This window comes from Herpailurus yagouaroundi, unplaced genomic scaffold, assembly GCF_014898765.1.
Source record: "Herpailurus yagouaroundi ecotype Mexico unplaced genomic scaffold, PumYag 142, whole genome shotgun sequence".
Taxonomy (NCBI): Eukaryota; Metazoa; Chordata; class Mammalia; order Carnivora; family Felidae; genus Herpailurus; species Herpailurus yagouaroundi.
The window spans coordinates 56,954,632-56,979,217 of record NW_024412397.1 but is presented as its reverse complement, the minus strand read 5'-3'; the positions used below and the strand labels follow the sequence as shown (position 1 = coordinate 56,979,217).

Sequence of the window (24,586 nt, the reverse complement as noted above, 5' to 3'; positions counted from 1 at the left end):
ACTTGTTTCAACTTACCTTTGGTGTTTTGAGACTGGTAGTTATCACAGGTGGACTTTGAATAAACCCAGCTTAGTTGGATTTATGTGTAACAAGAAAGAGGGTGACATTTCATACAGATTCAAGGGGCATATGAAGATTCGGGTAGAGCATACTCCTTATGCCCTGTGTCCCCAGCAACCTACCAGCTCTTCAGGAGAGAACGAGAGTAAGGGTGCAGAATAGATAGTGAAGAGATAGAAAAAAAAAAAACTCTTCTTGTCCCAATATATTGTATGTATACTCTCTAAATCCCAGGACTGGCTAATTACACGCTACAAGAAGTGGAGTTTTATTATTGTAATGTTACGGTAAATCATAGCCCTTACTGGTTTTTAATATGAAAAAATATGTACAGATGCTACAAAAAGCGTGTTTGGATTATTTTTAAGTTTATTTGTGGATTAATGCATGTATTTCTTAAATATTGAGAAAGCCACTATTTTCAGATCTCATCAAAGTAAATGATAATTTTGGTGCTAAAGAGCCTGTCTTTACTACTTCTTCAAACTCTGATGTTTGGAAACTATTCAAAAGCCTACAAGGAGCAGAGAAAATTATTTGACACTCCCTGCATTCAGTAAACATCATATTTTAAAATTAATACCATTTCTTCTAAGAACTGAAAAGGGAAGATGATAATGAGGAGGGAAATAAAAGTTTCCTGCATGCAAATGTAAAAGCTGGTTACCTGGGTTTTTGTTATGAAGGTTAACTTCGTTAACAGTTTACTGCAATATATTATTACTAGCATTTGCTGGTTTCATTCCGGAGGGTAAGTGTTGCTACCCCTTAGACTGTTCGGATGCTAAACAAAGAAGTTTTGACAGTGGCTCAGTCCTCTTTGGTGTCCTGTTTCTCTTTGTGCTTCTTCCGTCTGGTGCTGTGTTAGAATGGGCCAATGCCTAAAGAATTTCAGGTTGGAATGAAGCTGGAGGCCGTCGACAGGAAGAACCCTTCCTTGGTGTGTGTGGCAACCATAGCAGATATTGTTGAAGATCGCTTACTAGTGCATTTTGACAATTGGGATGATAGTTACGATTACTGGTGAGACACCAACGTGCGTTTTATTTTCGTGTGTTCGTGTTTGGTGTTAAGAATTTAATTTCATTCCAGTCCTGTCACCATTCTTTCTGTTCTTAGAGTAATGAACATCAGGAATTTAGTGACCAACTTCTCACTACCTTCCTTCTCTTCCACATGAATTGCTGAATTAAAGAACCCGAGAAACTTCTCCATTCTATGAGAGGTTACCTAATGAGGCTTCATCTGAAATAATATGACCAGTTCAGGGCCCTTCACTATAGTGTGTCTAGTTTGTGAGGGAAGTATTTCTATGAAGAGGAAGTTAAGAACTTGCAGTATTTTTTTTTTCCTGAAAAATGTTGAACTCAGCCTGTCATATTTTTTAAAGGGAAGATTCACAGGGAGAACGGAGGAGTGAATTATTTGAAAGCCTGTGGGGAGCAGAGAAAATGTATGCTACGATACCATTAAACTAACATTGCATGAGTTAAAAGGGTTTTCTGGGTAAAAACCTGAAATATAGAAGAGGGAATGGCAAAAATCATTTTTGTAGCGTTTCTTCACAGTATATCCTGAATAACCAACACGTCTCTGCCTGAGGCTGTGGTTCTTCATGTGCATGAAGGGGACCCGGTTTTCTTCTTTGAACTAGGATAAGAAGTAGAACATTGGTTAATTGTTCTATGTGTCTTAGGTAGAATGGTCTGGGTTCCTTGAAACGGAGAGGGAGGAAATGGTAGGCATATGGAGTCTGATTGGTCTGTCTTATGAAACTCTGGGCCGGCCTATTAATATTTTTCCTTGCTGCTAGCAAGAAGTGGTGGAGGAAGCTTATTAAAATGTGCACTCCTTGGGGATATCACTGGCAGTTCGGGTTCTAGTCAAACACTCTTTGAAAATACTTTTAAATTTCAAGAGAGGTTTGGTCACTTAGCTTATGAAATACAGTGCTAAAAATTACTTCTGATTCTATTTAGCTACAAAATATTTTAGTTATGTAGTTCTATCTTCCATGGAGTAATGAATGGTCATTACTCTTGGATTCTCTCTCTGGCACGAGTCATATAGGCTCTGAAACAGAATCCTGTTTTGCAGGTGTGATGTAAATAGCCCTTATGTCCAGCCAGTTGGTTGGTGTCAGGAGAATGGAAGAACTCTGATAGCACCCCAAGGTGAGTGGACTGGCTGGGTTTTCTTTGAAGCATCTCTGTGTGAGTGGCAATGCCTGTTTTTATTTTTGTGTATGCAAACCACATTTCAACACCAAGTGTGTGATAAAAATACTGTGCAAGATTCTATTGACCAAGTAACCCACATGTCTGAAATCTGCTCGTCTTTCCTGTAATGAAAATGGACTCTGTTTATAAAGATATATTAGGTGGCCATTTAAAAAAGGTTGCTAAAAAGTTTTACCCAATGAAATGAGTACCATTGCTACAGATCCGTATTTTGAACTAGCTATTTCCGCCTACATACTTTATCTTATAACTTATGTTAATTCACTAATTGAGCCATAAGATTATTAAATACACTTAACTTTGGGGTTAAATGACAAATGGAGAAATCTAAGGAGTGAAAATTAGCCGTGAGTCTTCAGACTTGCCAGAACTCTTCACCACACCAACTTAATGGTTCAGCTAAACACCAAAGTAGGGACTTTTTCTAGTTATTTGTATTTTTTCTCACTACAGAAATACTAAGTATTTAGAGACTTTCTCTATCAAATTTATGTTTTATAATTTGAAAATTAGTTAGATACAGTGGCTGCATAAGCTTAGCATTTTTACAATAAGTATTCTAGGAGAAAACAGTTTCTTTCAATTAAAAATGTGCAGGAAGAAATGTAGAGTATGTGACATGTCATTCTAGAGTGGAGCAGGTATTTAGTGTTTTTATTTGAATGATTCTAGAATTTTACTGTGTTTTAATATTTTTTTCTTAATACAGAAAAGTAATAAGGATTTGTCATCAAAACGGCATGAAAAAAATTCAAAAACTAAAAACTAATCAACAAACCAAACCAAGCCAAATTAAAAAAAAAAACACAACCTATTTAAACTATCCAGTTAGCTAGAAAAGTTTTATAAAATGTGTAACGTCTTCCCAAATTCTGATTTTGATACGCAGACAGATTTAGAGTTTTTGTCCTATTTTTCTGTAAAACTGGCTAAAGTTAACTTTAGAGTAATGTTCTTCAAGATGAGGTGAAGTGTTTGCGAGATCTCAGAACATGTTGTTTGAGTTGGTGTGTCTGGAGGTAGAGCACACTCTGTTTCCCATTTCCTTTAGTGGAATCACTTCTCTGCTGCCTGTAGCTTGTTCTCACTAGACTTCATGGATAGAGTCTGTGGTTAAGTTCATCACCTCGTCTCTTGGTGCTGTGTCAGTCGAGAAGTAGTCTGTGTAGTACTTTAAGAATTGTATGTCCAGAATCTTTCTTTGTTTTAAATTTTTTGATGTTTATTTGTTTTTGAGACAGAGAGGGAGGGAGAGGGAGAAGGAGAGGGAGAGGGAGAGAACGAGCGGGAAAGGGGCAGAGAGAGAGGGAAACACAGAATCCGAAGCAGGCTCCAGCCTCTGAGCTGTCAGCATAGAGCCTGATGTGAGGCTTGAACCCACTAACCGTGAGATCACGGCCTGAGCCAAAGTCAGATGTTTAACGGACTGAGCCACCGAGGCACCCCTGTCCTGTCCAGAATCTTTCTATCATTAGCGTGAACTGAGAATTGAGGAGGCAAAGCTCCCATACCCCAGATAAAGCCAAGGGTTGAAGGTTCTACTTGATGGGAGTCAGAAACTATTTAGTTCATAAAGTGAATAAAGTACCAACCTAGGTTTGTCATTTTCCCCATGGAATTGATTGCATATACAAATACCATTACCATTCTGAAATTTGAGTAAGAGTTGTCCCCATAGACTAATTTAGTGATAGTCTATGCTTTAGGGTCAGATTTTCTTCCCTACGACTTAGGTTTAAAATTCTGAGGAGATTTTGTCCTGTTATACAATGTCTGAATTAGAATCTTTCAGTTAACCTACCTCTAAACCTTATATACTTGTTGGTGTTTCTTTTACACATTACAGAGTGTTTTTATACAGTAAAATACTACCCTCCTCTAAGCCCCAATTCATACAACCCTTTGTTTCTCTGTAGCAAATTCTTTACCTACTTCTTTTTCCTACTGAGATATAATCCATGTATTACAAATTTCACCTTTTAGTGTATAATTCAGTGGTTTTTAGTATACTCACAAGGTGGTACAACCATCACCATTATCTATTACCAGAGATTTTTATCACCTCCCAAAGAATGTCATCCTCATTTTCTTCTCCCTCTCAGGCCTAGGCAACCACCACTCCCTATCTCTATGGATTTGACTGTTCTAGACACTTGGCCACACGTGGAATCATAGAGTATGTGGCTTGTTGTGTCGTAGCTTCTTTGATTTAGTGTAATGTTTTCCGAGTTCATGTTGTAGCATGTCTCAGTACATCATTCCTTTTGTTTACAAATAATATTTTAGTGTGTAGATATACCACAATTTGTTCATGCATTCATTAGTTGATGGCCATTTGGTTTGTTTTCACTTAATGACTATTATGAATAAAGCTGCTATAAACTTTCCTGTTAACCTACCTCTAGGTAGTTTTGAGTGATATGTTTTAATTTCTTTTGGGTATAATTCTAGGAATGGCATTGCTGGGTCATAAGGTAACTCTGTTTGAGGAATTGACAAACTGTTTTCCAAAGGGGGCCACACAGTGTACATTCCCACTGGCAACGAATGAGAATTCTACTTCCTCCACATCCTCACCAGTATGTTATTGTCTTCTTGATTACAGCCATCCTAGTGGGTAGAAGGTAGATCTCGCTGTCCTTTTGATTTGCATTTCTATAATGACTAATGATATTGAACATCTTTTACTGTGGTATCTTCTCTCAAAAAATATCCATCCAAATCTTTTGCCCACTTTTAAATTGGGTCATTTGTCATTTTATTATTGAGTTGTAAGTGTTCTTTGGATATTAGATGCTGCAGTTGTTTTCACTTTCTTGATGGCTTCTCTTAAAGCACAGAAGTTTTTAATTTTGATGAAGTCCAATTTATCTGTTTTTTTTTTTTTTTCCTTTGTTGTGCTTTTGCTAAGAAAGCACTGCCTAATCTTTGGTCACAAAGACTTGTCACTAAAGACTCTACTTTCCCTATTGATTGGCCTTGGCAGAATTATTGACAAAAACAGTTGACTATAGATACGTGAGTTTATTTCTGGATTCTCAATTCTGTTGCATTCCTTTACATGTCTACCCTTAGGCCAGTACCAGACTATCTTGATTACTGTAACTTTGTAGTAAGTATTGAAAATAGGAATTGTGAGTCCTTTAAGCTATTTTCTTCTTTCTCAAGATTGTTTTGGCTGTTCTGAGTCACTTGCAAACATATCCCTATGAATTTTAGAATTATCTTGCCAATTTCTGTCCAAAAAAAGTCAATGCAAATTTTGATAGGGATTAATCTGTATCAATTTAGGAATTAGCCATCTCGAAAATATTAAAATTTTCAGCCCATAAACCTGGGACACCTTTCCACTTCTATAGATCTTTAGTTTTCTTTCAATGATATTTTGTAGGTTTCAGTCTGTAAGTCTTATACTTCATTAAATTTGTTCCAAGGTATTCTGTTTTTTCTTAATTGAAGTGAAATTTACATGACACACAATTAACCATTTTAAAGTGTATAATTTAGGGGCGTCTGGGTGGCTCTTTGGTTAAGCATCTGACTCTTGGTTTCAGCTCAGGTTATGATCTCACGGTTCGTAGGTTCAAGCCCCACATCAGGCTCCATGCTGACAACCTGGAGACTGCTTGAGATTCTTTCTCTCCCCCTCTCTCTGCCCTTCTCCGCTCAAGCTCGTGCTCTCTCTCAAAATAAATAAATAAACTGAAAAAAATAAAGTGTACAATTTAGTGGTAGTGTATTCAGAGTGTTATGCAACCACTAGCTCTCTAGTTTCAAAACTTCCATCACTTAATAAAAACGTTCTGTACTTATTAAGTAGATACTCCCCACTCCCTGCTCTCATCCCCTTGTAACCTCTACTCTGCTTTCTGTGAATTTGCCCATTCTTGATAATAATACATATCTTTTTTTTTTAATTTTTTTTTCAACGTTTTTATTTATTTTTGGGACAGAGAGAGACAGAGCATGAACGGGGGAGGGGCAGAGAGAGATGGAGACACAGAATCGGAAACAGGCTCCAGGCTCTGAGCCATCAGCCCAGAGCCTGATGCGGGGCTCGAACTCACGGACCGCGAGATCGTGACCTGGCTGAAGTCGGACGCTTAACCGACTGCGCCACCCAGGAGCCCCAATAATACATATCTTAATAATACGTATTATATAAAAAAGAATCCTATAATACGTGTTTGTATTTGGCTTCTTTTACTTAGTGTAATGTTTTCAATGTTCATCCGAGTTGTAGCGTGTATCAGTATTTCATTCCTTTTTACGATTGAATACTATTCTGTTGTATGTACACACGCCATGATTTGTCTGTCCATTCATCTCTTGGACATTTGGTTTGTACCTTTGGCTATTTTAACTAGTACTATTATAAGCATTCATGTACAGTTTTCTGTGTGGACATGTGTCTTCACTTCTCCTTGGTGTATACCCATTGTAGAATTGCTGGGTCATATGATAATTCTATGTTTAACATTTTGAGGAACCGACAACTGTTTTTTGAAGTACCTGTGCTATTTTAATATTCTCACTAGCAACATGCAGTAATTCTTACTTCTCAACATCCTTACTTCTCAAAGAAACTTGTTCTTTTCTGTTTTCTTAATTAAACCCATCCTACTGGGTGTGAAGTGGTATCTTATTGTGGTTTTGATGTGTACTTCTCTAATGATCAGTGATGATGATCATCTGCTCATGTGGTTATGGGTCATTTGCATATCTTTTGAGAAATATTTATTTAAATCTTTTGCTTGTTTTTTAAAACACTGGGTTATATTTTTATTATTTATATATTATTTAAAAATTGTTTCCACTTACTAACCTATATTGCATAAATGATTTACAGATGTCTTACCACATTCTATAGATTGTATTTTCACATTCTTGATAATGTATTTTGCCATAAAATAGTTTTTAGTTTTGATGAAGTCCAATTTATCTATTTTTTCATTCATTCATCATGCTTTGGTATTAAATACAAGAATCCACTGCCAAATTTCAGGTTGTGAGGATTTACCACTATGTTTTTTTCTTTTAAAAAAAATTTTTTTTTCAACTTTTATTTATTTTTGGGACAGAGAGAGACAGAGCATGAACGGGGGAGGGGCAGAGAGACAGGGAGACACAGAATCAGAAACAGCCTCCAGGCTCTGAGCCATCAGCCCAGAGCCTGACGCGGGGCTCGAACCCACGGACCGCGAGATCGTGACCTGGCTGAAGTCGGACGCTTAACCAACTGCGCCACCTAGGCGCCCCCACTATGTTTTTTTCTATGGATTTTATAATTTTAGCTTTTATATTTGACTTGTTGATCCATGTTGATTTAATTTTTGTATATGAAGTAAAGCAGGGGTTCATCTTCATTCTTTTGGATATGGTCCGGTTTAACCAGTGCCATTTATTAAAAAAGCCTATTCTTTCTCCATCACATGGTATTGGTACCATTGTTGAAAAGAAATTGGCTACAGATATTTAGGTTCATTTCTGGATTCTCGATTCTATTCCATTGGTCTGTCTATACACCTATCCTTATGCCAGTATCATCCTATTTTTTTTTTACTTTAGTTTTTAGAAAAATTTTAAGTTCACAGAAAAATTGGGAGGAAGGTACAGAGATATCCTTTATACCTCCTCCTTCACATATGCACAACCAGCTGCCAGTATCAACATTCCCTACCACAGTGATACATTTGTTGGAATTGATGAACCTACATTGACATCATTATCACCCAAAAGTAGATAGTTTACTCATGGTTCACTCTTGGTATTGTGCATTCCGTGGATTTGTACAAGTGCCTAAAGACATGTAGACCATCATTTTGGTATCGCGCAGAATATTTTCACTGCCCTAAAAAATCCTCTGTGTTCTGCCTAGTCTTCTTTCTCACTCCCCGAACTCTTGGCAGCCAGTAACTTTTTTTCTTTTTTTTTTGTTGTCTTCATAGTTTCGCCTTTTCCAGAATGTTATATAGTTGGAAACATACAGTAGGTAGGCTTTTCAGACTGGCTTCTTTCACTTAGGAATATGCATTTGAAGTTCCTCCACATCTTGTCATGGCTTGATAGCTCACTTCTTTTTAGTGTTGAATAATATTCCACTGTCTGGTTGTATCTCAGATTATATATTCATTTATCGACTGAAACACATCTTCGTTGTTTTGATGTTTGGGCAATTATGAATGGAGTTGCTATAAACATCCATGTGCAGATTTTTGTGTGGACATGTTTTCAACTCCTTGGATAACTTCAAAGAATGATACTGTTGAATGGTATGGTAAAGGATGCTTAGTTTTGTAACAGCCTGCTAAACTATTTTCCAAAGTGACTGTAACACTTTACATTTCCACCAGCAACACCGAGAATTCCTGTTGCTCTACATTCTCACCAACATTTGGTGTTGTCAGTGTTTTGGATTTTAGCCATTTGAATAGGTGTATAGTGAGTGTCTTGTTGTTTTAATTTGCATTTCTCTGTTGACATATGGTGTGGCACATATTTTCATGCGTGTATTTGCCATCTGTAAGTCTCCTTTGGTGAGGTGTCTGTTAAGCTCTTTATCCCATTTTTTAGTTGGGTTGTTTGTTTTCTTATTGTCAAGTTTTAAGAATTCTTTGTGTATTTTGAGCAAGTCTTTTATCATATGTATCTTTTGAAATATTTTCCCCCACTCTGTAAATTGTCATTTCATTCCCTTGACAGTGTCTTTAGCAGGGCAGAAAATTTTAATTTTAACGAAGTCCAGCTTATTAATTATTTATTTCATGGATTGTGTCCTTGGTGTTATGTTAAAAAATCATCACGAACCCAAGGTCATTTAGGTTTTCTCCTATGTTATCTTTTAGGAGTTTAATTATTTTGAATTTCATATTTACATCTGTGATCCATTTTGAGTTAATTTTTGTGAAGGATGTAAGGTCTGTGTCCAGATTCTCTCTCCTCTTTTTTTTTTTTTTTTTTTTTTGGTACGTGGGCATCCAGTTGTTCCAGCACCATTTGTTCAAAAGACCATCTTTGCTCCATTCTATTGCCTTTGTTCCTTGTCAAAGATCAGTTGACTATACTTTTGTGGGTCTATTTCTGGGCTCTCCATTCTGTTCCATTGAGCTATTTGTCTATTCTTTTGCTAATACTATGCTGTCTTGATTACTAACAAGCTTAGTTACATACAAGCATACTAGCTGTAAAATGTCAGTCCTTCAAATTGTTCTTCTTAAATATTGTATGTATGTTCTGGATCTTTTGCCTCTCCATATAAACTTTGAAATACCTGACAATATTCACAAAATAACTTGCTGAGATTTTCGTTGGGCTTGCATTGAATCTATAGATCATGTTAGGTAGAACTGTCATCATGATAATATTGACTCTTCTTATTCATGAACATGGAATATCTCTCCATTTATTTAGTTTTTTGTTTTATTTCACAGATTTTTATAGATTTCCTCATTAGACCTTGTACATATTTTGTTAGATTTTATACATATTTCATTATTTTGGGTGCTAATGTAAATGGTATGATTTTTATTTCAAATTTCACTTGATCATTGCTGATATACAGAAAAGCTGATATTCAGAAAAACGTTTATATATTAACCTTGTATCCTGAAACCTTGCTATATCACTTGTTGGTTCCAAGAGGTTTTTTTTGTCAGTGTCTTTGGGTATTCTGCACAGACATCATGTCATCTGTGAACAGAGTTTTATATTTTTCTTCCCAATCAGTATACATTTTGTTTTTTTTTCTTGTATTATTGCATTAGCTAGGATGTACCACACTATTTTGATCACTATTGCTTTGTAATCAGTTTTGAAATTCGGAAGTGTGAATACTCCAACTTTGTTTTTATTTTTCAAGATAATTTTGGCTCCCTGTGTCCCCTTGCAGTTTTTTTTTTAATATGAAATTTATTGTCAAATTGGTTTCCATACAACACCCAGTGCTCATCCCAACAGGTGCCCTCCTCAATACTCATCACCCCACCCTCAATACCCATCAGGGAACACCCTCCCACCCCCTATCAACCTTCAGTTTGTCATTAGTTTTTAAGAGTCTCTTATATTTTGGCTCCCTCCTTCTCTAACCTTTTTTTTTCCTTCCCCTCCCCCATGGTCTTCTGTTAAGTTTCTCAGGATCCACATATGCTATCTGTCTTTCTCTGTATGACTTATTTCACTTAGCATTACACTCTCCAGTTCCATCCACATTGCTACAGAAGGCCATATTTCATTCTTTCTCATTGCCACATAGTGTTACATTGTGTATATAAACCACAATTTCTGTATCCATTCATTAGTTGATGGCCATTTAGGCTCTTTCCATAATTTGGCTATTGTTGAAAGTGCTGCTATAAACATAAGGGTACAAGTGCCCCTCTGCGTCAGCACTCCTGTATCCCTTGGGTAAATTCCTAGCAGTGCTATTGCTGGGTCATAGGGTAGATCTATTTTTCATTTTTTTGAGGAACCTCCACACTGTTTTCCAGAGCGGCTGCACCAGTTTGCATTCCCACCAACAGTGCAAGAGGGTTCCTGTTTCTCCACATCCTCACCAGCATCTATAGTCTCCTGATTTGTTCATTTTGGCCACTCTCACTGGTGTGAGGTGATATCTGAGTGTGGTTTTGATTTGTATTTCCCTGATTAGGAGCGACGTTGAGCATCTTTTCATGTGCTTGTTGGCCATCTGGATGTCTTCTTTAGAGAAGTGTCTATTCATGTTTTCTGCCCATTTCTTCACTGGATTATTTGTTTTTCGGGTGTGGAGTTTTTTGAGTTCTTTATAGATTTTGGATACTAGCCTTTTGTCCAATATGTCATTTGCAAATATCTTTTCCCATTCCATTGGTTGCCTTTTAGTTTTGTTGATTGTTTCCTTTGCAGTGCAGAAGGTTTTTATCTTCATGAGGTCCCAATAGTTCATTTTTGCTTTTAATTCCCTTGCCTTTGGGGATGTGTCAAGTAAGAAATTGCTGCGGCTGAGGTCAGAGAGGTTTTTTCCTCCTGCTTTCTCCTCTAGGGTTTGGATGGTTTCCTGTCTCACATTCAGGTACTTTATCCATTTTGAGTTTATTTTTGTGAATGGTGTAAGAAAGCGGTCTAGTTTCATTCTTATGCATGTTGCTGTCCAGCTCTCCCAGCACCATTTGTTAAAGAGACTGTCTTTTTTTCCATTGGATATTCTTTCCTGCTTTGTTAAAGATTAGTTGGCCATACTTTTGTGGGTCCATTTCTGGAGTCTGTATTCTATTCCATTGGCCTATGTGTCTGCTTTTGTGCCAATACCATGCTGTCTTGATTACAGCTTTGTAGTAGAGGCTAAGGTCTCGGATTGTGATGCCTCCTGCTTTGGTCTCCTTCTTCAAAATTACTTGGGCTATTTGGGGTCTTTTGTGGTTGCATACAAATTTTAAGATTGCTTGTTCTAGCTTCGAGAAGAATGGTGGTGCAGCTTTGATTGGGATTGCATTGAATGTGTAGATAGCTTTGGGTAGTATTGACATTTTAACAATATTTATTCTTCCAATCCATGAGCATTTCTTTATATCTTCTTCAATTTCCTTCATAAGCTTTCTATAGTTCTCAGCATACAGATCTTTTACCCCTTGCAGTTCTATATGAATTTGAAGATTGGATTTTTCATTTCTAGAGAGATTACTGTTGGGCTTTTGAGAAGGATTACACTGAATATTAGGGAGTAGTGCCATCTCAACAGTATTAAGTTTTCCAACCCATGAATATGAGCTGTCTTTTTACTTTTTTAGGTCTTCAATTTCTATCAGTGGTATGTTTTAGTTTCCATCATATAAGTCTTTCATATCATTGGTTAAATTTATTCCTAGGTATTATATTCTTTTAGAATGTACTAGAAATATAATTATTTAATTTATTTCCCTTTGAATTGTTTATTTCTGGAATGCAGAAAGCAGTTAATTTTATATCCTGAAACTTTACTGAGTTTATTAGCTCTACTGGTTTGTGTGTGTGTGTACGTGTGTACTCTATGGGATTTTATTGCATAGAATTGTGTAGTCTGTCAAGAGAACAGAAGTTCCAAAATATTAAAATTTCCAATTTGAATGCCTTTAATTTTGCTTCTTGCCTCGTTGTTCTGGATAGGACTTGCAGTACAATGTTGAATATAGTAGTTAAAGTAGGCATTCTTATCTTTTTCCTAATTTAGGGCAGAAAAATTTCAGTCTGTCACCATTGTGCATGATGTTATCTGTAGATATTTATTACATGTCCTATATCATGTTAAGAAAGTTCCCTCCCTCTTTTCTTAGTTTTGAGTGTTTTTATCACAAAAGGATGTTGAATTTTGTCTAATGCTTTTTTTATATCTGTTGAGATAATTGTGTGGGAGTTCCCCTCCCCCCCCCATAGTTTCATGCTATATAATCATTTTAAATGTGCTGGTGAGTTTAGTTTGCTACTATTTTGTTGAGGATTTTTGTATTGATGTTCAGAAGGAGTATTGGTATTTAGTTTTCTTGTTATGTCTTTTTCTGGTCTTTTCATTTTTAAAATATTATAAATGGAATTGTTTTCTTAATTCATCTTTAGATTATTCATTGCTGTTGTGTAGAAATATAATTTATTTTTGTACAATGATCTTATATTCTGAAGCTTGCTGAATTCATTAGCTCTAATATTTTCTGTATGTGTGTGTGCATGCGCGCATGTGTGTGTATTCCTTAGAATTTTCTATATGCAAAATTGTGTCATCTCTAAGTAGAGAAACATTTACTTCTTCTTTTCCATTTTGGATTCATTTTATTGGTTCCTTTTTTATCTGGCTAGACCTTCTAGTGCGTTGTTGAGTAGTAGTGGCAAGATCAGACATCCTTTTCTTGTTCCTGATCTTAGGGGAATACTCAGTCTCTCCACACAAACTGTTGTGTTTGCTGAGAGTTTTTGTAGATGCCCTTTATCAGATTGAGGAAGTTCCTTTCTGTTACTGGTTTGTGTTATCATAAAAGGGTAGTCCTTTATTCTATTAATATGATATTATTATATTTACTTCTTTTTATATGCTGCATATGCTTTTTATATGCTTGTGTTCCTGGGATAAATCTCATTTACTCTTTTAAAATGTATTTATTCCTAAGGCTGCTAAGAGTGCTAAGGAAAAGCAGGATAAACAACAAGTCAAATGTTTAATTTTTTTAAATGTTCATCCACAGTATGAATACTTGTTTCTAGGAGGGGATCAACTGTGTCATAAGGGGGATTCTTCTTGTGGTGTTGCAGGGGATTGGCCCTTCATGGTCACAGGACCACCTTGGACCACAGAAAGCTTCCCATTTGGTGTGGTGATAAAATATAAGTAAATCAGCCTCTTAATCAAAGTATGAACAAGAGAATAGAGTATAATGAAAATATATGCAGAGGAAAAGTAAGAAAAAATTGGGTGACGGCAATTAGAAAGTAAACAAAATTGCTTAAAGCTTGTGATGGATCATGAGTATGCTGGCCTGTAGGTTTATGTGAAAACTCTAGTGACCGAAGATGTTAGGTCCCTATTAACTACACAAGAGAGGAAAGGTTTGAAACCACGGATGGTAGAAGGGGCCCTAAGACATGAGAATATAATGCTGTGTACTCAGGTAATCCACAAATGGGAATTTGGTGACAAGGCTGAGGCTAAGACTGCTAATAATTTATATGTATATTCATATGCACACATGTAATATAACTTATGTCATATATATTTTGTACTTATATATGTACTTTTAGGGTTTGAACACAGTAAAAGATAAAAAGAAATTAACACTGGTCTATATGAATGATTTGTTTCTGTTAGTAATTTAGTGCCACAACTTGTTAGCTGTAGTTATTTTACTTTAAGTGAATTGATATTTTAAGCATCATTTATGCCCATAGATTTTTACATTAAGTTTTATTTTATGGTTGTAATTACATTGTTGTCAGAAGAAAATGTATTGACTATATTTGTTACAGTTTTTTATGTGCGCGTGCATGCGCGCGCGCGTGTGTGTGTGCGTGTCTGTAATTGCACATCTGAGAACGATTAGGGCGCTTGAAAGTAGAACAGTGTGTACTGATCTGTCTAGTTGTCCCTGGTGTATACTCAAATTCTCATAAATTCCGGATAAAAGAGCCTTTTCAGAGGGAGAAAGAGAAGGGAAAGGCCAGTTTTTAAAATGAGTGAAGTATAAAATGTAAAGGTGCTTTTCACTGATACAAATTTAATCCAAAGCGTTGTTACATATTCTATTCAGTGTCTTTCCGGAGAGGACTAAAATGTATGGGCTTCTTTTCCTTCAGAGGAAGCAATCTGCTGGAATTGTAGTTGAAGTTACAAAATGACAAGAAGGTGTCAGGTAGACACCTCAGCATTTGAAGGAGAGAACCCTTTCCAGAAGGGTTGTTGGGTCTCATAGTGAGCTTTTGAGCTTCATCTGGCGGTGAGCAGGCAATGTCCAGTTAAGAATCACTTCCTTACCAACAGAGGCAAATCTCATCCTTTTGTTGAAGTAAAATCCCCAGTAGCATAGTTTTAGATGGTTCATGGTATAGTCAAGTGTGTACGGTTAAAAATTAGATCTATTAAAGAATATTAAATAGATTATCTGTGGAAAGTTATATTCTTTGCTTTTTTTAGTTATTTTGAATGGTATTGCTATTTAAAAGTGACTCTGAGTTTGCTTTTTTTGTAATGTTTGTGAAATTCCTACTGCTCTCCATTGCTCAGTGTGGTTTTTACCAGTCAAAACACTATTGTGAAGACTCTTCTCAACAGTGTGATTACTTGTGTGAAAATCTGTTGGCGCAGTCCATGACGGGAGCCACCACCCCATCCTGTCTCCTGCTCAATTTGGACAGGGGGACAGGAAGCCCTGCAGAACCAGAATGGCTGTGAGGGCTCCTCCGATCGGCAGTGGGACCACGTCCCCCAGGAAGGATGACAGTCCTGCACGGAGCGCCTCTGCAAATGCAGACCGCTGCTCACATTTGAAGCACACGCTGCGACCAAACTCACATTCAGTTCAGACATCTCCACAAACATCTCCGTAGTGACTTCGGTGCTTATAGAATGGAGAGAAACAAGTAAGCATAAAACATGCTGAAGGAAGGGATCTGTTTTTGTAAAACGCTATTGAGATGTGATTCACACACTGTACACCTATCCATTTATAGCGGATATACGCTGTCCATTTACAGTATACAGTTGGTGGTTTTTAACCTATTTACAGAGTTGGGTAACCATCACCAAATTTAATTTTAGAATGTCTCTATCACCCCAGAAAGAAACCCTGAATCATTTAGCTATTATCCCTCAACCCTCCTTTCCCCTCAGCCCTTGGCAACCATTAATCTACCTTCTGTCACTGTAGATTTGCCTATTCTGAGTAGTTCATGTAAGTAGACTTATGTAACCTGTGGCCTTTCATGTCTGGCTTATTCACTTAGCATAATGATGTTAGAGCTCATCCGTGTGGTACCGTGGATCAGCACATCAATGCTTTTTAATTCCAAATATTATTTCATTACATAGATAAATCACAATTTGTGTATCTGTTTATCAGTTAATGGGCATTTGGTTTTTTTTTTTTTCCCACATTTTGGCTATTTCGAATAATACTGCCATGAACATTTGTGTAAGAGTTTTTGTGTGAACATGTTTCCAGTTCGCTTGGGCATATACTTAGGGTGGAGTTGCTGGGTCATGTAGCAATTCTACGTTTAACTTGCTGAGTAATTGCCAGGATCTTTACCGCAGGAGCCGCACCATTTTACATTCCCCTGGGTAGTGTGTGAGGGCTCCAGTTTCTCTATATCCTTGCTAACACTTGTCTGTGTTCTTATTCATAGCCATCATACCGACTATGAAGTAGAATCTTATTTTTGGATCTCATTTTTCTTGAATGCCCAATATTTCTTCACACATTTATCTGTTTTCATAGCAATTTTGTGAAGATTTTGTCAATAATTTCAATTTCATAGTTGAAGGCCTGAGGTCCAGAGAGATCAGATAACTGGCCCCAGACCTTTCACGTGATGTGAAGGGGATTAGGTGGCAGGCCTCGTTAGTTCACTTCAGGAATTCCTCTGCCTTTTCTTCTTCCCCACACTGCTTATAGTCTCCCTGCACACAGGCTCTACAATGGAAGGAAACATTTCAGTAGCTCACTGGGAACACAGGAGAAGGAGATGTAAGTTCCAGCTCTGTGTGTGGACACCTTCACACTGGAAGCAATGTTGCATCAGTCTTTGAAGGATGTGCAGAATTTCACCTAAGAGATAGAATGGAAGAGTTAGATAGAAGGAATGGTATGCACCTCCTTAAAAAAGGAAGTTCCTGGAAAGTTCAAATTATGGGCCTATGAGTAATGTGCTGGGCTGCAGGGTAGGGAAGGGGGAGAGAGGGACAGGAGGTGATGGGTGATTTAGAACATTAGGCTCAGACTGCTGTGTGATTGGCCTTGTTAATGTCTTTATTGTATTTAAAATTGGAAATAATTTTAAAGATTCAGAAGTCACATTAGCAAAAATAAACTCCTTGCAAACCATTTGAGGTTAAATTGCCAAGATGAAAGTTTTGCAAAGGTCACCCAATAACAATCCTCTACAAAACACAAATGAGTAGATTTAATCCAGGATCACATGTGTTTACTTGTCATATCTCTTTAGCGTTCTTTCATCTGCAGCGGTTCTTCATCTTTCCTTGACTTTTATGAACTTGACACTTTGGAAGAGTACAGGCCAGTTGTTTTTTGTAACGTGCTTCTCACTTTGGGTTTGCCTGATGTTTCCACAGGAGTGGACGGATTATGTACCAGGGGAGGAATATTCCAGAATTAATGCATCGCCTCAGGTGGATGCTAATCCCCTGCTAATGTTAACTTTGATCACTTGATTGAAGTGGTGTGTGCCACTTCTCTGCTGCAACTTTGCTTTTTCCTTTTGTAATTAATATATATTTGTGGGAATTGACGTTGAGATTACATAATTATACTATTTCTCATCTATCACTCAATAGTTTTTAGCATCTATTAATGTTCATTGGATGAATTAGTTGTTATGATATTTGCCAAATGGCGATTTTCTAATTACATTATTTCCTCTACATTTATTAGCTTATTTATTTATTCATTTTTTTACATATAGTTGTGGATTCCTGCCTTATCATTGTGCTATAATATGTTACTATCATTATATAGGACCTTGGTGGGGGAGGTGGAGTAGAAAGGTCGGTGAGCAGCCTTCCTAGACCCAGGGAACTGACAGTTTACTAGAGACTGTTTGTGAGTTTATAAATAACTGTTATAGATGATAGCAAGGAAATTAGTCAAAAAAATAATACCTGGCCAGAAGAAGAAAGAAGTGCCTCATGGAGAAATTATATGATGGTGTGCTGCTCCATAGCAAATTACCACACTTAGTGGCATAAAACAAATGCACACTTAGTGGCATAAAACAACACAAAATTATTATCTTATAGTACTGGAGGTCAGAACTCTGAAATGGGTTTCACTTCAGTTTTGAAATATTAATAGATTAGTTAATTACTAATTAATAGATAATTAGTAGTATGGGTAGGTTGAAGCCATGTTGTAAAAGATCTTTAAAAAGCTAGAATGAGGAGTTTGTAGTCACATCTCTGATATAAATATGTTTAAGTATTTATTTGGCAATAATGCGCCAGATTAAAGGAAGACCATTAAGGAGATTGATTGTATGTGAAAATAAGGAGTAGAGGCTAGGAAGATGTTAAAATACTTTGGGATTTCTACTTACCTGATTTGGCAAGTGACTGAATAAGAAGACATATATTAGCTCTTTATTCGGAGTTTCTTGTGGTCTGGAATGCTTGGAATTGATGGGCTAGGGAAATAAATCTGGTTCCTGACCTTTTATTCTTGTAAATATCATGTTCTACAGTAAATACATGTTAATGTGATAGCAAAAAGCCACTCAAAGCAGAAAAAAAACTGCACTTGAATATTTTGCTAACTGTGGGACAATTTTCTGTGGCCATCTGATACAGTGTGTCATATTATGTTATGTTATTGTGCCTGTGCCTCAGGTAGACATTCTCCTACCAGAGGTCCCATAAGACATTGCCATACTTCCACCAATAGGTGATCATGCCACTGCAGCATATATCATGATCCTCTCTCTTGTTCTTTAACTTAATTGGAAATCATATCATCATTTCCCCAAGGCTTTTCATAGAAAGTGAATTCCCTACACAGAATTCTACAGAGACACTATAAAAGGATGGTATTCTGTTCTCTGTCTCTGTAAGAGTGTTCAGTCAGCTAAATTCTCTTTATGAATCCAAGTTTATTTTTATCATTGAATCCTTATAAATAATCACCAATGAAGTGAAGCTGCGGACTTACTAGAAGTCAAACTTATTTAAAATAAATGTTAATTATATTTTATTTTCATAAAAGTGCAGGAAATTTGTAAAATTGAAATGTAATAATGTATACATTGAAGTATTGATCTCATCACTAGATAGAGCTTGCCATTATTATTGTTGTTTTTTCAATCATCTTGTCTTTTTATTTGATTTTATACACATAATTTAAACACTAGAATTATGATCTTATTGTTCATTTCTCCCCTTTACTTGAAAACATAATTTGAATATATTTACTTATCTTTAAATAGTCTTTGAAAACCTAGTTATTAATGACTGCAAAATTATCTGAGTACACCACAGTTTATTTTGGCTTATTTTCTTTTGTATTGGACATTAACTTTTTCTAGTTCTTAAATAACAACAGACATCCTTTTAATTTTTTTTCATGTGTATTCATTTTTGAGAGACAGAGACAGAGCATGAACTGGGGAGGGGCATTGGAAGAAAGGGAGACACAGGATCTGAAGCAGCTCCAGGCTCTGAGCTGTCAGCACAGAGCCCGACGTGGGCTCGAACCCACAAACCACGAGATCATGACCTGAGCCAAAGTCAGATGCTTAACCAGTTGAGCTGCCCAGGCGCCCCAAGAAGACATCCTTTTAAAGAAATAGTTATAGATGTTGGTTATTGCTTTGTGGCTGTTTTAAGTGGAGTTAATGGATTACAGAGGATAGAAACAAGTTTTAAGCATTTGATAAATACTTCCAGACTACCCTCCATAAAGTTTCTTCCTTCCAACAACATTAGAAAACTCAGACATGAAAAAGAAAAAAAATGGAACAAGACCCCAGATCTCTCAAAATACAGGCACCTGTTTTCTATGAATATTGTATTAGCAAGGACTGTATTGTTTTGTTCATAATTTATCCACAAGTTCTGGTACATAAAAATAGGCAATTTGTGTGTGTTTTAAATCACACTTAAAAATATTTTAAGTAAAGTAACTCATATATAGATTGAATTAGTGATCAGAAAACTCCCAACAAAGAAAAAAGCCTTGGACTTGATGGCTTCACTGGTGAATTCTACCAAACGTTTAAAGAATAACTAATGCCACCACTTCTCAGACTTTTCCAAAAAATTGAAGAGGAGAGAACCCTTCCTAACTCATTTTATGGACCCAGTACTACCCTGTTACTACAGTCAGGAAAAGTCATTATAAGAAAAGAAAACTGTAGACCAGTATCCCTTATGAACACTGATGGAAAAATCCTCAACAAAACACTAGGAAACTGAATCACATTGAAAGGATTATATGCCATGACCAAGTGGAATTTATTTCTGGATTGCAAGGATGATTCAATATGAAAATTAATCAGTGCAGTACACCAAATTAACAAAATGAAAGACAAAAACCAACATAATCATCTCGAGTGATGAAGAGCTTATAACAAGATTCAACACCCTTTCATGAAACAAAACAAGCAAGCACAAACATTCAACAGTTTAGAAACAGAAGGAAACAAATTCAATGTAATAAAAGCTATATATGAAAAACCCACAGGAAGCATCATACTCAGTAGTGAAAGACTGAAAGCTTATCTTCTAAGATCAGGAAAAAGCAAGGATGACTAATTTTGTCACTTCTTTCCAACATAGTACTGAAAATCCTAGCCAGATTAATTAAGCAAGAAAAAGTAATAAAAGGCATCTGAATTGGAAGCAAAGAAGTAAAATTATCTCTGTTCACAGATGATATGATTTTATATGTAGAAAACCGTAAAGATTACACATACACACACCCCTTAGAACTAATAAATGAATTCAGCAAAGTAACAGGATACAAAATCAAGACTCAAAAATCAGTTGTGTTTCTGTGCACTAATTATGAACAATCTGAAAAGTATATTGAAAAAACAATTACATTTACAATGGCATCAAGAAGAATAAAATGCTTAGGAATTAACCAAGGAGGTAAAAGACTTGTACAATGAAAAGTACAAAACGTTGCTGAAAGAAATTGAAGAAGAGGTAAATAAATGGAAAGACATCCCTTGTTTAAAGATTGGAAAACTTAATATTGTCAAGATGTCTATTACCCAAGGTGACCCTCTCAAAATCCCAAAGATGTTTTTTGAAGAAACAGAAAAATCTGTCCTAAGGCTTATGTGAAATATGAAGGGACTCTGAGTAGCTAAAAGGGTCTTGAAAAGGAACAGAGTTGGAAGACTTGCCATTTATTTCAACATGTTACGTATATGTATACATGTTACAAAGCTACAGTAATTCAAACAGTGTGATAATGGCTTAAATGTAGACATACAGACCATTGGAACAGAGGCCCCAAAATAAACCCTAACATATAAGGTCAAATGATTTTCAGCAAGGGTGCCAAGACTATTCAAAGGAGAAAGAATAGTCTCTTCCATAAATATTGCTGGGAAAGTTGTTTAACCACATGCAAAACAATGAAGCTGAACCCCTACCTCACTTTATATACAAAAACCAAATAAAGGGGCGCCTGGGTGGCGCAGTCGGTTAAGCGTCCGACTTCAGCCAGGTCACGATCTCGCGGTCCGTGAGTTCGAGCCCCGCGTCGGGCTCTGGGCTGATGGCTCAGAGCCTGGAGCCTGTTTCCGATTCTGTGTCTCCCTCTCTCTCTGCCCCTCCCCCGTTCATGCTCTGTCTCTCTCTGTCCCAAAAATAAATAAAAACGTTGAAAAAAAATTAAAAAAAAAAAAAAACAAATAAAAATGGATCAATGGCCTAAATGTAAGGGCTAAAACTATAGAGTCTTAACAGATAAGGCAAAAGCTTCACAACATTGGGTTTAGCCATCATTTCTTGTATATGACACCAAAGGCCCAGACAAAAAAAGAAAAAAATGGACAAATTGGGCCTTGTGAAAATTAAAAACTCCTGTGTATCAAAGCATGCTATCAACAGAGTGAAAAGCAAAACTCATGATAGGACAAATATTTGCAAATCATATATCTTATAAGGTATTATTATCCAGAATATATGGAGAACTCCTAAAACTCAACAATAATAAAAAAAATAACCCAAATTAGAAATGGGAAAAGGACTTGATTAGACATTTCTCTAAAGAAGATACATGAATGGTCAGTAAGGACATGAAAAGATGCACATCATCACTAATCATTAGGGAAATGCAAATTAAAACTACAATGAGATACCACCTCATATCTACTAGGGTGTCTACTATTAAAAAAACAAAAAAACAAAATAAGAAGTGTTGGCAAGGATGTTTGGAAATTGGAGCCCTTGATCATTGTTGGTGGGAGTGTAAAATGGTATAGTTGCTTTGGAAAATAGTATGATAGTTCCTCAAAAAATTAAAAACATAATTACCATGTGATCTAGTATTTCCACTTCTTGGTATATGCCCAGAAGATTTGAGTGCAAGGTCTCAAAGAGACAGTTGCACACCTAGTTCATAGCAGCATTATTTACAATTAGCCAAAGCATGGAAGCAACCCAAGTGTCCATGAACAGATGAATGGATAAGGAAAATGTGGTCTATGAACACACTGGAGTGTTAGTAAGCCTTACAAAGGAAGGAAATTCTGACATATGGTACAACATGCATGAACCTTGAGGACATTATGCTAAGTGAAGTAAATTAATCACAAAAGACAAATACTGCGTGATTCTACTTATGTGAGATCCTTAGAGTAGTCAAAATCAGAGAGAAAAAAAAATATGGTTGCCAGGGGTTATGGGGAGAGCGGACAGGGAGTCGTCGTTTAATGGATACAGGGTTTTAGCTCCACCAGATGAAAGGAGATCTGGAGATGGATGATGGTGATAGATGTACAGCAATATGAATGTACTTAGTATCACTGAACTGTACACTTAAAAATGATTAAGTTGGTAGATTCTGTATTTTACCACAATAAGAATTTCGAAAAGAATCCCTATGTGTAGTTATATTACAAGTCCTATAAATTTTGTTTAATGTTTATTTTTATTTTTGAGAGAGACAGAGACAGAATGCAAGTGGATTAGGGGCAGAGAGAGAGGGAGACACAGAAGCAGAAGCAGGCTCCAGGCTCTGAGCTGTCAGCAGAGTCCAACGCGGGGCTCAAACTCATGAACTGTGAGATCATGATCTGAGCCGAAGTCGGACGCTCAAACGACTGAGCCACCCAGGTGCCCCTACAAGTCCTAGGCAAGACTGATGAAAACCAGCATTCGTCTCCCTGTCCCAGAATTTTCTGTGAAGGGGCATATCTGTCACTTGACGTTTACTTCCCTCTTCCTCAAGAATGTGTTTTTTGCTTCCTACCTCTATATTTTTCAGTTTTAGATACTGTCTCTTATACTCAAGCACTTTACATTTAACACATTTCTTTGTATGATTGGATTTAATGTTACTAGTGGCTTTCTATTTATGTTTTTGGTCCTTTTTTTCTCCTTTAAAAAGTTTGTACTGAGAATTATTTAATGCTTCCGTTTTATCTTTGCTATTGGATTTTTATTTTTTTAAGTTTATTTATTTATTTTGAGAGACAGCGTGAATGGGAGAGGGGCAGAGAGAGAGGGAGAGAGGGAATTCCAGGCAGGTTCCTTGCTGTCAGTGTGGAGCCCGATGTGGGGCTTGATCTCACAAACTGTGAGATCATGACCTGAGCCGAAATCAAGAGTCAGACACTCAATTGACCGAACACCCCCAGGTGCCCCTGCTATTGGATTTTTAGTTTACCTCTTTAAAAATATTTCTCAGTTCTTACAGGATTTGCAATGTACCTATTAAACTCATCACAGTGACTATACCACTTTTATAATATAAGAGCCTAATAGTGAGTGGTTTACTTTCATTTCTTTCTCCCATTATTTCTCATCTTTTCTTTATTTACAGATGACTTTTTGTTCTCATAAAAAAGCAAGGAACATAAGAAGTGAAAACAGTGTGACCTCTATATATGTTCTGTACCTGATAAATGCTGTTCACTATTTCCAGTGCTCATTTCCATCTGACAGCATACTCCTTCTCCCCGAAGAACTTTCTTTTAAACCGAGATATAATTTATATATAACATTATATTACATTCAAGTGTACAAGATAATGATTCAGTATTTGCATGCACATACAACAAAATGATTACAGTGACAAATCTAGTTAACATCTAGCACTGCACATAGTTATGAAGTTTTTTCCCTGGTACTGAGAACTTTTAAGATGTACTGTTATAGCAACTTTCAAGTATACAATATAGTGTAGTGTTAACTACACTTGTCATGCAGTGCCTTATATCTTCATACGTTATGTATTTTATAACTGAAACTTTATACTTTTCAACTCCTTGTCCCATTTTGCCAATCACCCACCTCCTGCCTCTGGTAACCACCTATCTGTTCTCTTTGTGAGCTTGTTTTTCTTTGCTTGTCTGTATTTGTTTGTTGTTAGATTCCACATGTACGTGAAATAATATTATATTGGTACTCTCTGTTGACTTATTTCACTTAGCATGTAATTCCTTCAAGGCTCATCTATGTTATTGCAAATGACAGCATTTCCCTTTTTTATGACTGAATAACAGTCCATTTTGTGACTGAATAATAGCCCATTTTCTTTATCCATTCATCCATTTCTGGACACCTGGGTAGCTTCTGTGCCTTGGCCACTGTAAATAATGCTACAGTGAGGATGGGGATGCATGTATCATTTAAAGTGAGTGTTTTTGTTTCTTTCAGATAAATACCTAGAAGTGGAATTTCTGGCTCATATGGTAATTCTAGTTTTCATTTTTTGAGGAAATGCCATACTGTTTTTCATTGTGGCTTCACCAATTTACATTCCTACCAACAGTGCACAAGGATTCCCTTTTCTCCACATCCTCCTTAACACTTCTTATTTTTTGTCCTTTTGATAATAGCCATTCTCACAGGTGTCAGGTGGTATCTTCTTGTGGTTGTGATTTG

The 24,586-nt window shown here is 36.5% G+C and overlaps 1 protein-coding gene across 4 annotated transcripts in view; it reads left to right on the top strand.

Moving 5' to 3' along the window:
* L3MBTL4 (L3MBTL histone methyl-lysine binding protein 4) overlaps positions 1-24,586 on the top strand; it is a 359,374-nt gene that overhangs the window by 83,380 nt on the left and 251,408 nt on the right. For all 4 annotated transcript variants that reach the window (XM_040479355.1, XM_040479359.1, XM_040479357.1 and 1 more), the window contains 2 exons: positions 930-1,084; positions 2,159-2,235. In XM_040479355.1, coding sequence (XP_040335289.1) covers positions 930-1,084; positions 2,159-2,235 — 232 coding nt within the window. The remainder of the gene's footprint in view (positions 1-929; positions 1,085-2,158; positions 2,236-24,586) is intronic.